Source organism: Nerophis lumbriciformis, linkage group LG03 (assembly GCF_033978685.3).
Source record: "Nerophis lumbriciformis linkage group LG03, RoL_Nlum_v2.1, whole genome shotgun sequence".
Taxonomy (NCBI): domain Eukaryota; kingdom Metazoa; phylum Chordata; class Actinopteri; order Syngnathiformes; family Syngnathidae; genus Nerophis; species Nerophis lumbriciformis.
The window spans coordinates 70456283-70474066 of record NC_084550.2 but is presented as its reverse complement, the minus strand read 5'-3'; the positions used below and the strand labels follow the sequence as shown (position 1 = coordinate 70474066).

The 17784-nt window shown below is 41.7% G+C and overlaps 1 protein-coding gene across 2 annotated transcripts in view; it reads right to left on the bottom strand.

Moving 5' to 3' along the window:
* pde1cb (phosphodiesterase 1C, calmodulin-dependent b) overlaps window positions 1–16531 on the bottom strand; it is a 315596-nt gene extending 299065 nt beyond the window's left edge. For both annotated transcript variants that reach the window (XM_061941990.2, XM_072912884.1), the window contains exon 1: window positions 16389–16531. In XM_061941990.2, the coding sequence (XP_061797974.1) occupies window positions 16389–16470 (82 nt within the window). In that variant the 5' untranslated portion in view covers window positions 16471–16531. The remainder of the gene's footprint in view (window positions 1–16388) is intronic.
* Between the last annotated feature and the right edge of the window lie 1253 nt (window positions 16532–17784).

The following is a 17784-nucleotide window of genomic DNA, read 5'->3' as shown; positions in this document are numbered from 1 at the left end:
GAAAAGAGACGGCAGATCAACTGGTCTAAAAAGGGGGTCTATTTAAAGGCTAGAGTATACAAATGAGTTTTAAGATGGGACTTAAATGCTTCTACTGAGGTAGCATCTCTAACTGTTACTGGGAGGGCATTCCATAGTACTGGAGCCCAAATAGAAAACTGTCATGACTTGGTCCTGGGTGTTTGCTTTTCCGGGATGCAACGGAAAGTTGGCTCGGGCGAGACGGGAATGTAAGTACATGATTTATTTAATTTTATCAAGAAAAAGCGCGCACAGTGGCGGAGAAACAACCTGGCTATGAAAACAAATACTTGCACAAAGGCAGAAACTATGAACAACAAAAAACACTAACTGTGGCATTAATAAACAAAACTTACTTGGCATGGACAAAAGGAGCAGCATGAACGATGGACATGAAACAAGTGTCAGGAATGTGAAGACCATAAATGTGGGATGTCGCCAGAACGACAAACTGAAAACAATGAACTTAAATACTATAGACATGATTAGTGAAAGCAGGTGCGTGACTCAAAACGTGAAACAGGTGCGTGACGTGAGAGGTGAAAACTAATGGTTGCTATGGTGACAAAACAAAACAAAAGTGCACAAAAAGTCCAAAAACAAAACCGAAAATGACTAAAACAAAACATGATCACACAGACATGACAAAAACGCTCTATAGCCTGCAGACTTTTTTTGGGCTCTGGGAATCACTAATAAGCCGGAGTTCTTTGAAGGCAGTTTTCTTGCCGGGACATATGGTACAATACAATCAGCAAGATAGGATGGAGCTAGACCGTGTAGTATTTTATACGTAAGTAGTAAAACCTTAAAGTCACATCTTAAGTGCACAGGAAGCCAGTGCAGGTGTGTATGTATATATATACACAGGTAAAAGCCAGTAAATTAGAATATTTTGAAAAACTTGATTTATTTCAGTAATTGCATTCAAAAGGTGTAACTTGTACATTATATTTATTCATTGCACACAGACTGATGCATTCAAATGTTTATTTCATTTCATTTTGATGATTTGAAGTGGCAACAAATGAAAATCCAAAATTCCGTGTGTCACAAAATTAGAATATTACTTAAGGCTAATACAAAAAAGGGATTTTTAGAAATGTTGGCCAACTGAAAAGTATGAAAATGAAAAATATGAGCATGTACAATACTCAATACTTGGTTGGAGCTCCTTTTGCCTCAATTACTGCGTTAATGCGGCGTGGCATGGAGTCGATGAGTTTCTGGCACTGCTCAGGTGTTATGAGAGCCCAGGTTGCTCTGATAGTGGCCTTCAACTCTTCTGCGTTTTTGGGTCTGGCATTCTGCATCTTCCTTTTCACAATACCCCACAGATTTTCTATGGGGCTAAGGTCAGGGGGGTTGGCGGGCCAATTTAGAACAGAAATACCATGGTCCGTAAACCAGGCACGGGTAGATTTTGCGCTGTGTGCAGGCGCCAAGTCCTGTTGGAACTTGAAATCTCCATCTCCATAGAGCAGGTCAGCAGCAGGAAGCATGAAGTGCTCTAAAACTTGCTGGTAGACGGCTGCGTTGACCCTGGATCTCAGGAAACAGAGTGGACCGACACCAGCAGATGACATGGCACCCCAAACCATCACTGATGGTGGAAACTTTACACTAGACTTCAGGCAACGTGGATCCTGTGCCTCTCCTGTCTTCCTCCAGACTCTGGGACCTCGATTTCCAAAGGAAATGCAAAATTTGCATGGTTGGGTGATGGTTTGGGGTGCCATGTCATTTGCTGGTGTCGGTCCACTCTGTTTCCTGAGATCCAGGGTCAACGCAGTCGTCTACCAGCAAGTTTTAGAGCACTTCATGCTTCCTGCTGCTGACCTGCTCTATGGAGATGGAGATTTCAAGTTCCAACAGGACTTGGCGCCTGCACACAGCGCAAAATCTACCCGTGCCTGGTTTACGGACCATGGTATTTCTGTTCTAAATTGGCCCGCCAACTCCCCTGACCTTAGCCCCATAGAAAATCTGTGGGGTATTGTGAAAAGGAAGATGCAGAATGCCAGACCCAAAAACGCAGAAGAGTTGAAGGCCACTATCAGAGCAACCTGGGCTCTCATAACACCTGAGCAGTGTCAGAAACTCATCGACTCCATGCCACGCCGCATTAACGCAGTAATTGAGGCAAAAGGAGCGCCAACCAAGTATTGAGTATTGTACATGCTCATATTTTTCATTTTCATACTTTTCAGTTGGCCAACATTTCTAAAAATCCCTTTTTTGTATTAGCCTTAAGTAATATTCTAATTTTGTGACACACGGAATTTTGGATTTTCATTTGTTGCCACTTCAAATCATCAAAATGAAATGAAATAAACATTTGAATGCATCAGTCTGTGTGCAATGAATAAATATAATGTACAAGTTACACCTTTTGAATGCAATTACTGAAATAAATCAAGTTTTTCAAAATATTCTAATTTACTGGCTTTTACCTGTATATATATATATATAAATAAAGGTATATATAGTATAGGCGTAATATGATCAAACTTTCTTGTTCCTGTCAAAAGTCTAGCAGCCGCATTTTGTACCAACTGTAATCTTTTAATGCTAGACATAGGGAGACCCGAAAATAATAGGTTACAGTAATGGAGACGACACGTAACGAACGCATGAATAATGATCTCAGCGTCAGATGTTGTTTTTGTGCAGGAAAGTCAAGTGCTTTATTCGACACGGATGCACACTTGTTAGCATCAAGAACATACAGTATCCTTAATAGCAGAGGTGGGACCAAGTCATTGTTTTGCAAGTCACAAGTAAGTCTCAAGTCTTTGCCCTCAAGTCCGAGTCAAGTCCCGAGTCAAGACAGGCAAGCCCCGAGTCAAGTCCAAAGTCAAGACTGGAAAGTCTCAAGTCAAGTCCTAAGTCCTGCATTTTGAGTTTCGAGTCCTTTCAAGTCCTTTTAACCACAGACTAATATATTAACACAGATTGTGTATGCTTTTCAAACGCTGTATTTATTTATTAAAACAAGTGCATTTTAAATTGCAGGAAAGAAAATTGTGCTGACATTGCACTTTATAATAGCACTATTAACCAGTCATTTTAAACATTAACTCATTCCTTTACAGAACAAACACATTGAAAAATAAAGTGCAAATGTACTTATTTGTACAAAAGTGTTAACATTGAAAAAACATGACATATACGTGAACATAACAAAAAAGTTGTACTTTTTATATGTCAGGGCCCTATGCTGCATTGCATTTGCAAAAGACCAAATTAGCCAAGAGTCTGTCAGTCATTTGTGCACGATGGGGGCGTAGTATGATGCCACCATGGCTGAAAACTCGCTCCACTGGAGCACTGGAGGCAGGCACTGCCAAGACTCTCATGGCCACTCGGAACAGTGAAGGAAGAGTCTTCATGTTCAATGCCCAGAACAAAAGGGGGGAGAGAGTTGTTTTGGGTTGGTGCACTACTTGTAAGTGTATCTTGTGTTTTTTATGTTGATTTAATTAAAAAAAGAAAGAAAAAAAAAATTATTTCTTGTGCGGCCCGATACCAATCAATCCACGGACCAGTACCGGGCCGCGGCCCGGTGGTTGGGGACCACTGAGGTAAACAACCAACAGTATGTCAGAAAGCTAGCTAAAACGGTACACATATTCATAATATAGTATACATTTTAACTGACCTTTATTTGACTATTTTTGTCTTTTTTTAGGTGGCTAAAATACGCGGTGCTGCTGACCGCCGTCTAACGTTACGTGTGATATATTGACTAACGTAACCCTGCTTAAAAAAAATCACTGAACAAAAAGTATGAATAAGGTAGTGAACTGCAACAGATTCCCGTGTTTGCAATAACGTTATAACGTTAGCAGTGAGTTTACAGCCTCACTGATTTAACTACACAGCAAATAAAAGTCACGTTACTTAGCCAATAAACGTTATCTTACATTCACAACTTACCGTTCTTTGTGCAACTTCAAATGCCGGACGAAGTTGGAAGTTGTTGCCTCTGCATCAGTAATTTTGGAACCGCATGTGTTGCATACTGCAAACTGTTTTGTGTTGACCACCTCGTAATTTTTATACCCAAACAAAATTATTTTAGGTATCATTTTTTGTTCACTGGCGTGTGGTTTGGACATGTCTTCTTCGTTGGTTGTCCTGCAATTTGATTGGATGAATGCTGTGTGATGAAAACAAAGTAGATCTAATTTGATTGGCTGTTGTACTGAGAGCACACCAGCTGACACACGCAACGCTGATAGACAAGTACACAATGAAAAATACGGAGCGCTCCCGAATAACTTTTTCATCTTTGGGTTTTGGGGAAAGTAGCAAGTCATGTCAAGTCATGTCAATTCAAAAGGCTCAAGTCCAAGTGAAGTCACAAGTCATTGATGTTAAAGTCGAAGTCGAGTTGCAAGTCTTTTTACATTTTGTCAAGTCGAGTCTAAAGTCATCAAATTCATGACTCGAGTCTGACTCGAGTCCAAGTCATGTGACTCGAGTCCACACCTCTGCTTAATAGTATTAATAAACCAGATGAATAAATCTCTCATAGGATCAACAACATAAACTATATCTTGATATCACTAGCAAAGATTCATGCTGAACAACAGGGACACACACAGCTAAATAATGAGACCAAATATGAACTTCACACCATGAAAACAACTGCAGACATGATTTGTAGATGAGACTAATATTTGGAGCAGGAAATCAACTTTAAACAAACTTATCCTTTTTCTCACTAGCGTCACGATCACAGCAACACGGCACTCATTATGTCAATCAAATACGTGACTTACCGATGCACCAATGAGTCCAACTTTGTCTTTCACGCATTAATGTTTAATTTGTGGACCCCTCAGATGTAAAGACATGATGTGCCTCCAATCTTTTCTTCTGTAAATACTGAAAGTGTCAAGTGAAGTGAGGTAGCAGTCACTTTTTGGGGATGATGAATGGTTTACATTTTCTACAAAAATATTTTTCTTAAGAGTGTAAATGTCATGACTTGGACTTTGGCTTGGTTTGTTCTCCCGAGGTGCAAATGAACATTTGGACCAGACATGGCGTGAAGGTGAAGACATTATTTATTTTACACTAACAAAGGAACAAAAAGCGCGCTCAAGGCGGATGTACAAACTTGACTAACGAAAACAAACGACTTGCACGGGGGCAAAAAACTATGAACAACAAAAAAAACACTAACTGTGGCAATAATAAACAAACTTACTTGGCATGGACATGAAGTGCGCAGAGGTGGACAGAGTGTGACAGGGGGCATAAATGCGGGGATGTCGTCAGGACGAACAACAGAAAATGAATGAACTTAAATACTATGGACATGATTAGTGAAAGCAGGTGCGTGACTCAAAACGTGAAACAGGTGCGTGACGTGACAGGTGAAAACTAATGGTTGCTATGGTGACAAACAAGAGTGCACAATGAGTCCAAACGTGGAACAGGTGAAACTAATGGGTAATCATGCAAACAAGACAAGGGAGTGAAAAGCCAGAAACTAAACAAAACATGACTTAAAACAAAACATGATTACACAGACATGACAGTAAAAATCAGCTCCATCCCATTTAAAACCTTTATTTCATGATCGCTTTTATTTTTGCCTCTAAACCTTTCAAAATACGCCTAAATCTGCAGTGATTGGGGTAAATAAACAGTGGATCAGTGGTTCTTAACCTGGGTTGGATGGAACCCTAGGGGTTCGGTGAGTCGGGCTCAGGGGTTTGGCAAAGGTCGAGACACACCCGACTCATCGAGTAAATAAAAACTTCTCCCTATCGGCGTATTACGGATACGACAACAGCAGAAGTCAGACTGATTTGCAGGTGTGTAATTTGCAGAGGTGGGTAGTAACGCGCTACATTTACTCCGTTACATCTACTTGAGTAACTTTTGGGATAAATTGTACTTCTAAGAGTAGTTTTAATGCAACATACTTTTACTTTTACTTGAGTATATTTATAGAGAAGAAACGCTACTTTTACTCCGCTACTTTTATCTACATTCAGCTCGCTACTCGCTACTAATTTTTATCGATTTGTTAATGCACGCTTTGTTTGTTTTGGTCTGTCATAGTGCCTGCGTTTCAACAAATACAGTCACTGGTGACGTTCACTCCGTTTCACCAATCAGATGCAGTCACTGGTGACGTTGGACCAATCAAACAGAGCCAGGCGGTCACATGACCTGACTTAAACAAGTTGAAAAACTTATTGGGGTGTTACCATTTAGTGGTCAATTGTACGGAATATGTACTGTACTGTGCAATCTACTAATAAAAGTTTCAATCAATCAATCAAAAGTGTGAAGGAAAAAATACCCCTTTTTATTTCAACCGTACATCCCGTCAAAAGCCTAAAGACTGACTGCACAGTTCCTGTCTTCACAATAAAAGTGCCGCTCCATCGCGCCTGCGCTTTCAAAACAAGAGTCTCCGAAAGTCAGCGCAAACAAGCTAGCAAGCTACGGAGTTTGCCGCCAATGTATTTCTTGTAAAGTGTATAAAAACGAATATGGAAGCTGGATAAATAAGATGCCAAAAACCAACCACTTTCATGTGGTATTAGACAGAAAGGAGGAACTTTTTTTCTCCTCCATTTGAAAACGTGGACGCTATCAGCACTACTGTCTGATTACAGTCAATGCAAGTCATCAGAATCAGGTAATACACCAACTTATATTCTTGTCTTCATGAAAGAAAGGAATCTATATGTGTTAAACATGCATGTATATTCATTAAAACACCTTTAACATGTAAACAAAAACGGCAAAATAAATAAATATAAATTATATACTGTATATATATATATATATATATGTGTATATATATATATATATATGTGTATATATATATATATATATATATATATATATATATATATATATATATATATATATATATATATATGGGAGCATTCACATACCATGGTTTATATAGGGCACAGAGTGGGTGGGTACAGGCTGGCGTAGGGGCGTGGTGATTGGCTCATGTGTTACCTAGGAGGTGTTTCCGTCTGTGGCGGCATGCTGTTACAATTTCGCTGCGCTTGTTGAGGGATGACAGGTCTGGACGGTAAATAATAAACAGTTTCTCTTTCAAGCATAGGTTGCATCTTTTATTACCACTATTGTAAGGTGTGCTGGATGCAAGAATTTGCCATGTTATTGAATATTCAACATTATTGTCTTTGAGGTCCCAAATGTGTTTGCTGAGTTCTGTGGTATTCCGCAGGTTTTGGTTCCTGAAAGAAGCCTTGTGATTGTTCCATCTGGTTTTGAATTCTCCCTCGGTTAATCCTACATATGTGTCGGATGTGTTAATGTCCTTGCGTATTACCTTAGATTGGTAGACAACTGATGTTTGTAAGCACCCCCCGTTGAGAGGGCAATCAGGTTTCTTTCGACAGTTACAGCCTTTGTTGGTTTTGGAGTCGCTCTGTCCGGGGGCCGACGGCTCATTTGCAATTGTTTTGTTGTGGTTTGAGATGATTTGTCGTATATTGTTCATACAGCTGTAGCTCAATTTAATGTTGTTCTTGTTGAATACTTTTCTTAGGGTGTTGTCTTTGGGAAAGACAACACCCTAATACTTTTCTTAGGGTGTTGTCTTTGGGAAAGATATATATATATATGATATGTGTGTGTATGTTACTCATCAGTTACTCAGTACTTGAGTAGTTTTTTCACAACATACTTTTTACTTTTACTCAAGTAAATATTTGGGTGACTACTCCTTACTTTTACTTGAGTAATAAATCTCTAAAGTAACAGTACTCTTACTTGAGTACAATTTCTGGCTACTCTACCCACCTCTGGTAATTTGTTGTGAGTTTATGCACTGTGTTGCTTTTGTTCTTTGAACAAGGTGATGTTTATGCACACTTCATTTTATGCACCAGTAATAAAACATGGTAACACTTTAGTATGGGGAACATATTCACCATTAATTAGTTGCAAATTAGTAACATATTGGCTCTTAACTAGTCATTATTAAGAACTTATTAATGCCTTATTGGGCATGGGCTTATTATAACCCTAACCCTCTAACCCTGACCCAAACCAGTGGCAAAGTTTAAATGTTTTTCTGTTGCATCACGACTGCGCTGACATGGCCGCTTCATGACAAAACGCCAGAGTTGGAGTCCAAACACCAGCAGAGCAGTTCTGCAGGGTTCATGGTGCAATGGAGCCGAGGGGCAATGAGGTCCTACGACTGTGCAGTCATGCCTCAGAAGAGGTGATTGGCAAAAGACCGTGCCCATTGATTGTGATTCTTCTGGGTTGCCATGACAACTGTCCATGCCAGCATCCAGCGTGTCAGTGATGGAGGCCATGTGACAGCCAAAAGATACTTTCCAAGCCCTCTTTCTCAAAAGTACCAATTCTGAACTGATATATTCGGTTTTATGTGTTTTTTGTGTGCAGTGACACACAGACATCCATCCATCCATCCATTTTCTACTGCTTGTCTCTTTCAAGTAGGCGGGGGGGGGGGGGGGGGGGAGCCTATGCCAGCTGCACTCGGGCGGAAGGCGGTGTACACCCTGGACAAGTGGCCACCTCATCGCAGGGCCAACACAGATAGACAGACAACATTCACACACTAGGGACCATTTAGTGTTGCCAATCAACCTATCCCCAGGTGCATGTCTTTGGAGGTGGGAGGGGCCTATCCCCAGGTGCATGTCTTTGGAGGTGGGAGGAAGCCGGAGTACCCGGAGGGAACCCACGCAGTCACGGGGAGAACATGCAAACTCCACAAAGAAAAACCCAGAGCCAGGGGATCGAACCCAGGACCTTCATATTGTGAGGCACACGCACCAACCCCTGTAGCACCGTGCTGCAGACACACAGACAAGGCGGGAGGCAGTGTGCAGGTAAACAGGTATCAAACACTTAAAGGGGAACATTATCACAATTTCAGAATTGTTAAAACCATTAAAAATCAGTTCCCAGTGGCTTATTTTATTTTTCGAAGTTTTTTTTCAAAATTTTACCCATCACGCAATATCCCTAAAAAAAGCTTCAAAGCGCCTGATTTTAACCATCGCTATATACACCCGTCCATTTTCCTGTGACGTCACATAGTGAAGCCAACACAAACAAACATGGCGGAAAGAACAGCAAGCTATAGCGACATTAGCAAGAAGGCTCAGCAGCGGCTACACTTCCTTAGAGTCCTCGGGAAGTACAACCTGAAGCCTGACCTGCTGCTGACCTTCTACCGCTCGTCCATCGAGAGCCTGCTGACCTACTGTATTACGGTATGGTACGGCAGCTGCACTGCAGCAGACAGGGAGAGGCTGCAAAGAGTGGTCAAGACGGCTCAGAAGATCATCGGCCGCCCTCTCCCCTCTCTGACGGACATCTACACCTCCCGCTGCCTCAACAGAGCCAGTGCCATCATCAAGGACAGCACCCACCCTGGCTCTGACCTGTTCCACCTGCTGCCCTCTGGGAAGCGCTACAGGTGCATTAAAACCAAAACAAACAGGCTAAAGAACAGCTTCTTCCCCAGGGCCATAACCATCCTGAACGGACTGCCCCATTGTCCCTCATAACTGCCTTCTCTTCGGTGCAATAACCCATTCCACCAACCACCCTGTTTTTGTTTTGTTTTTTCATGTATATATTCATTCACACCATATTCATTGCACTTCTACATTTTTTAAATTTTTATATATTTGCACATTGTTTTTCTAGCATGCACACATCGCACTGTATGGAATGGCCTCAATCTCGTTACCTTGCGTAATGACAATAAAGCTGATTCTGATTCTGATTCTGATTCTGATTCAGACTCGGATTTCAGCGGCTTAAGCGATTCAACAGATTACGCATGTATTGAAACGGATGGTTGTAGTGTGGAGGCAGGTAGCGAAAACCAAATTGAAGAAGAAACTGAAGCTATTGAGCCATATCGGTTTGAACCGTATGCAAGCGAAAGCGACACGACAGCCAGCGACACGGGAGAAAGCGAGGACGAATTCGGCGATCGCCTTCTAACCAACGATTGGTATGTGTTTGTTTGGCATTAAAGGAAACTAACAACTATGAACTAGGTTTACAGCATATGAAATACATTTGGCAACAACATGCACTTTGAGAGTGCAGACAGCCCAATTTTCATCAATTAATATATTCTGTAGACATACCCTCATCCGCGCTCTTTTCCTGAAAGCTGATCTGTCCAGTTTTGGAGTTGATGTCAGCAGGCCAGGGAAGCTAGGGTCGATAGGGGGTTTAGCTCGCTCGTCTGCGGGAACAAACTTGCCGCCATTGCTTGCCGTGCTACCGAGGTCCTTTGTCCCTGAATTGCTCACACACTCCGGCAGATTCAATGGGGGTCTGGCGGCAGATTTCTTTGACTTTATGGTTGGAAATGCATCTGCTTTGAGTGTCGCAGGATATCCACACATTCTTGCCATCTCTGTCGTAGCATAGCTTTCGTGGGTAAAGTGTGCGGAACAAACGTCCAATTTCTTGCCACTTTGGCATCTTTGGGCCACTGGTGCAACTTGAATCCGTCCCTGTTGGTGTTGTTACACCCTCCGACAACACACCGACGAGGCATGATGTCTCCAAGGTACGGAAAACAGTCGAAAAAACGGAAAATAACAGAGCTGATTTGACTCGGTGTTTGAGAAAATGGCGGATTGCTTCCCGATGTGACGCCACGTTGTGACGTCATCGCTCCGAGAGCGAATACTAGAAAGGCGTTTAATTCGCCAAAATTCACCCATTTAGAGTTCGGAAATCGGTTAAAAAAATATATGGTCTTTTTCCTGCAACATCAAGGTATATATTGACGCTTACATAGGTCTGGTGATAATGTTCCCCTTTAAACCAAAAATAAATAAAAGGCAAGTGTCGCTGAGTGCCGCTAAGAAAAGGCATTGAAGCTTAGGGAAGGCTATGCAGAACGAAACTAAAACTGAACTGGCTACAAAGTAAACAGAATGCTGGACGACAGCAAAGACTTACAGCGTGTGGCGTCCACAAAGTACATCCGTACATGACATGACAATCAACAATGTCTAGGGATGTCCCGATCCAGGTTTTTGCACTTCCGATCCGATACCGATATTGTTTTTGCATTTCCGATCCGATACCGATACTGACCGATACCGATACTGACCGATATGTATTAAAGTTTAAAGTTATTTAGCCTACTTAGTTGTCAGAATCATGTTGAAAAGGGTTTTAGTACTCTTGATAACAACTAGCCAGCTGAATTAGGGGAGTTTGAATAATACACAATGGTTGGTAACAAGAAACTGACCTGTTTATTCAAGGATAAACACAAAATAGACAAAATTATACATGACAAACAGAAATGGCATCATTGAACTAGGGCTGGGCGATATGGCCTTTTTTTAATATTGCCATATTTTAAGGCCATATTACGATACACGATATATATCTCGATATTTTGCCTTAGCCTTGAATGAACACTTGATGCATATAATCACAGCAGTATGATGATTCTATGTGTTTTGATTGATTGATTGAGACTTTTATTAGTAGGTTGCACAGTGAAGTACATATTCCGTACAATTGACCACTAAATGGTAACACCCCAATAAGTTTTTCCACTTGTTTAAGTCGGGGTCCACTTAAATTGATTCATGATACAGATATATACTATCAGATATATACTATCATCATAATACAGTCATCACACAAGATAATCACATTGAATTATTTACATTATTTATAATCCAGGGTGTGGAGGGGGGCGCCGGATGTAAGTGTCAAAAAGACAGCCAAAAGAGTTTGATATGAGAATAAATCTAAAGTTAAAATATAGGGTAGAAATGCACCCATTTGCAGGAAATGTAGTCTTGATTTTCAAAATGTTCTTTCAAGGCTTGCATGTCTACATTAAAACATTCTTCTTCATACTGCATCAATATATGCTACTTTTAAACTTTCATGCAGAGAAGGAAATCACAACTAAAAAAATCACTAATTTTTTCATACGGTGTTGATGTGGAACTTTTTGCCATTTTGATGGTGTGGACGTGTGGCACCGAATGGAGATAAGCGTCTCAACAGACGTCACAATATTTGAACAATGATGACGAAAACTGTTGTCTCTGTCGTGTCCGTGTGTCGAAAATTGTTAAGCGCTTATTTTTTTTATTTGATTTTGTGCGTGGCATAGATTTGCCGTGCGCAGAGGACGCTTGAGCAGGCGCGCACCTTAGCGGCTGCGCTAGCATCACAGCTAACGTTAGCCATGCCGCTACCTCGCTCTCTGCTGGGAGAGGACGTATACGTATGTGACGTATGACGTGACAGTATGTGACGTATGTCGTGACAGTTTGTGACGTGTGTAAGAAGGTGCGCTTGCTGTCTGTGAGAGGGAGACACAGGAAAGAGTGACAAGAGCCTGTCGTGTAATGCCAGCAGCTAAAAGCAACTGCGTGAGATTCCACAGACCTGTGGATGTGTTGAAGGTGTGCTGGAAAATGCGGAACGGAAATTACGGAGCAGCAGAAAAGTGGAATGTATTATTTAAATCGGTGCGTTGGAAAACACGGACGGGCGTTTTTTTAAAAACTGGATCTGGATCGGCATTTTCCCAGGCCTTGCCGATACGCAATTTTTGGCAAATATCGGCAGCCGATCCGATCCAAATATCCGATCGGGACATCCCTAACAATGTCCACACAAAAGATAATTAAACAGTCTGGATTGCTAAAACAAAGCAGATGCGGGGAATATCGCTCAAAGGAAGACATGAAACTGCTACAGGAAAATACCAACAAAACGAGAAAAGCCACCAAAATAGGAGCGCAAGACGAGAAGTGAAACACTACACACAGGAAAACAGCAAAAAAGTCCAAATAAGTCAGGGTGTGATGTGACAGGTGGTGACAGTACACCTACTTTGAGACAAGAGCTATAGTGATGCATGCTTCCCTTTATTTCGAAAATCCTCGAAACAATTGTCGCACAGCAGCTAAATGAACACTTAGTGTCTAACAATCTCTGTGAACCTTTTCAATCCGGTTTCAGGGCAAATCACTCTACGGAGACAGCCCTCGCAAAAATGACTAATGATCTACTGCTAGCGATGGATTCTGATGCGTCATCTATGTTGCTGCTTCTTGATCTTAGCGCTGCTTTCGATACCGTCGATCATAATATTTTATTAGAGCGTATCAAAACACGTATTGGTATGTCAGACTTAGCTTTGTCGTGGTTTAACTCTTATCTTATTGACAGGATGCAATGCGTCTCCCATAATAATGTGACCTCGGACTATGTTAAGGTAACGTGCGGAGTTCCTCAGGGTTCGGTTCTTGGCTCTGCACTCTTTAGTATCTACATGCTGCCGCTAGGCGACATCATACGCAAATACGGTGTTAGCTTTCATTGTTATGCTGATGACAGCCAACTCTACATGCCCCTAAAGCTGACCAACACGCCGGATTGTAGTCAGCTGGAGGCGTGTCTTAATGAAATTAAACAATGGATGTCCGCTAACTTCTTGCAACTCAACGCCAAGAAAACGGAAATGCTGATTATCGGTCCTGCTAAACACCGACATTTATTTAATAATACCACCTTAACATTTGACAACCAAACAATTACACAAGGCGAATCAGTAAAGAATCTGGGTATTATCTTCCACCCAACTCTCTCCTTTGAGTCACACATTAAGAGTGTTACTAAAACGGCCTTCTTTCATCTCCGTAATATCGCTAAAATTCGTTCTATTTTATCCACTAGCGACGCTGAGATCATTATTCATGCGTTCGTTACGTCTCGTCTCGACTACTGTAACGTATTATTTTCGGGTCTCCCTATGTCTAGCATTAAAAAATTACAGTTGGTACAAAATGCGGCTGCTAGACTTTTGACAAGAACAAGAAAGTTTGATCATATTACGCCTATACTGTATATACCTTTATATACATATATACATATACATATATACCTATACTGGCTCACCTGCACTGGCTTCCTGTGCACTTAAGAAGTGACTTTAAGGTTTTACTACTTACGTATAAAATACTACACGGTCTAGCTCCGTCCTATCTTGTCGATTGCATTGTACCATATGTCCCGGCAAGAAATCTGCCTTCAAAGAACTCCGGCTTATTAGTGATTCCCAGAGCCCCAAAAAAGTCTGCGGGCTATAGAGCGTTTTCTATTGGGGCTCCAGTACTATGGAATGCCCTCCCGGTAACAATTAGAGATGCTACCTCAGTAGAAGCATTTAAGTCCCATCTTAAAACTCATTTGTATACTCTAGCCTATAAATAGCCCCCCTGTTAGACCAGTTGATCTGCCGTTTCTTTTCTTTTCTCCTCTGCTCCCCTTTTCCTTGAGGGGGGGGGGGGGGGGGGGGGGCACAGGTCCGGTGGCCATGGATGAAGTGCTGGCTGTCCAGAGTCGGGACCCGGGGTGGACCGCTCGCCTGTGCATCGGCTGGGAACATCTCTGCGCTGCTGAACCGTCTCCGCTCGGGATGGTGTCCTGCTGGCCCCACTATGGACTGGACTCTTACTATTATGTTAGATCCACTATGGACTGGACTCTCACAATATTATGTCAGACCCACTCAACATCCATTGCTTTCGGTCTCCCCTAGAGGGGGGCGTTACCCACATATGCGGTCCTCTCCAAGGTTTCTCATAGTCATTCACATCGACGTCCCACTGGGGTGAGTTTTTCCTTGCCCGTATGTGGGCTTTGTACCGAGGATGTCGTTGTGGCTTGTGCAGCCCTTTGAGACACTTGTGATTTAGGGCTATATAAATAAACATTGATTGATTGATTGATTGATGCTTGGTTATGCTTTAAAGTCATATCCAACAATTGCGACAACGACTTTTTACTGTCAACTGAGTTTCCTTTTTTAATGATTTCTGCTGGTGGTGTGCCTCCGCATTTTGTCAACGCAAAAAATGTGCCTTGGCTCAAAAAAGGTTGAAAAACACTGCTGTACACCGCAGAATGCCTTGTCTTACAGTCCGCTTATTTGGGACTTTTGTTTTACTGTCAACTACTTTTAGGACTTTTGTGCGCCTGCACTTGAAATGTGTGAGAAGACGGTAGTTCAAATGAAGTCCAGTAGCTTGTCCTGGTGTTATTTCACAGCACATCTATTACAGGATCTTTGCAGGATAGCTTGCTAACATTGAACCAAAGAATGGCTTATTGTACTTGCACCAGACATTAATGCGTCGGTAACAACAACAACAAATATACTTATCATATTTACATAAAAGTATCTCAGATCTAGAAATGACATACCTGTGTCCTTCCCGCTTTACAATTTCATTCCTGTAGTTCTGTTCCATGGAGTGCAGGACAACTCCCTTCCTTATAGCTTATGCATGTCATGTGATGTCATATTAGCATGAAGGACATCAAACATGTCCTACTTGCATTAGGACGTAAAGTAAAGTAGATTGGTGAAAGATGTTCATGATTATACAATATTACATCATTGGTTACATATTGGTATCATGGTCTTAAACTACTAAGCCAGAGATGTATCAAGCACAACCAGGACATATCGGGTATGTGTGCTGTTGCGTTTGACCAGTTGTTCCTCCCAGGGAATTCAAGTTTCTGGTCGTCGCTCCCAAGCTCTTTACGACACTTAAAGCTGAGTAGAAGAACCACCAGAGACAGAATAGGTATTTTGTAATATATTTGCAAAGCTTTGTAAATATAAATGAGACCAGTCCAGCATAGAACACTAAGATCGTCTGATCTAAAAAATGGAAACCTTCTATTCTATAAAGTCTCTCTCCCTCCCACCCTCGCTGTCTTGTCTTTTCAGCCCAAACACATACCCATTGTCCTCCGCACCTGGACATAAGACTAGATAAGAAGAAGGAGTATCTCTCTTTGCGACAACGACTTTTTACTGTCAACTGAGTTTCCTTTTTTAATGATTTCTGCTGGTGGTGTGCCTCCGCATTTTGTCAACGCAAAAAATGTGCCTTGGCTCAGAAAAGGTTGAAAAACACTGGCCTGTAGCATCGCAACAAAAGTCATGATCCTAAAGAACTCTCAGATTAAAAGTTTCCCCACATTTCCCCCAGCGCCCAAACTGATCAACACTGCGGTTGTCAGGACGATAGAACGAACCCCTGGGTGACGTCAGCGCTGGTCTAAAAGCTCGCTTGTTTCCATGGTGTGCTCGCAGTGCGGCTGCAAGCATCAACTTCAGCAGAATGGACTAATGCGCCCAGTTAAGCAGCGAGGCTCCAATGTGATGTGCTCAACCATGCAGCCGTGTCTGCCTTGCTAAAACGCCTGCTTGCCTAACACACACACACACACACACACTCTCGCTCACACACATGAGTGTGTGGAAAAAGACTGAGACTTACCTATGGTGATGTTGAAGCCATCAATGCTGAAAGTGGCACTCCGACCCTTTCTAAAGCCGTGCTTTTTGGAGTTGGCTTCCATTGTTTAGGCACCGTGGCGACTGGAATCTGCTTCCTAAAGCAAGCACTCAGTTGAGTCTTTGCCTTCAGTTCAACAACTCCCCGTGTGGGTGAAAAAAAAAAGGTAAATACGGCGGTATGGTCCTCTGGCTCCACTGCTGGCAGAGAACTGTCAGACTCGGGCAAAGACCTTCTCCACCACCTCCTCCTCCTCCTTTCCTCACACCTCAACAAGCTCATTTCAACTTATGCCTTATGACTTCTCCTTTCTCTCTCTCTCTCTCTCTCGCTCGCCTCCAAGAGGTATGGTAGGTGTGTAGTGGGTGGGAGGTGAGTACATCTCTCCAGATCTTTTAAGAGCGCATGACTCCTCCTACTACTATGAAGCATTTTTAGCAGAATCACCAGAGGCTGAGAGTTGGAACCTATTCTTCAAAACAATGAAAAATGGTCAATTCACGTTTGTATTCTGGTGAGAAAAGTGGGAGATGGAACAAAAGTGATTAAGTGCACTGCAAAAAGTCAGTGTTCAGAAACAAGGGAAACAAATACAAAAATGAGGGGTATTTTACTTGAACTAAGCAGAATTATCTGCCAATAGAACAAGAACATTTGGCTTGTCAAGACTTTCCAAAACAAGTAAAATTAGTTAACCTCAATGAACCCAAAAATAGCTTAAAATAAGTATATTCTCACTAATAACAAGTGCACTTTTCTTGGTAGAAAAAAAAAGAGACTTCAATATCCATCCATCCATCCATTTTCTACCGCTTATTCCCCTTTGGGGTCGCGGGGGGCGCTGGAGCCTATCTCAGCTACAATCGGGCGGAAGACTTCAATATGTTGAAAAATATTGTTAAATGAAGTACATGCTAGTGCCATTATCTTGACATAATGATATTACATTTCTTGAAACCAGCAAACTTATACTAAAAACAAATGTATTGTTCTTAATGGAAAGGCAACAAGGCAACCACTTGTTACTTTCGGGGTCTCCTAGCCGCTCAGGCAAATCATATTGTCTAAAAATGCATTTTTCCATGGATAACATGACATCATCGCGCCAAGTGCGTGCTCTTTCAGTCAATTAGTGCACAAGGAATATATATATGTATGTATATATATATATATATATATATATATATATATATATATATATATATATATATATATATATATATATATATATACCTACTGACTCAAGCACTAGACTTCGCCTCAGACTACGACTCAATCACAGGCAACGAAAGAAACATCATCATCCACGCACAAAACTCCATTCTCATCCACAACAGTACACCATGGCAAAAAAAGAACAATGCAACATTTGACGTCA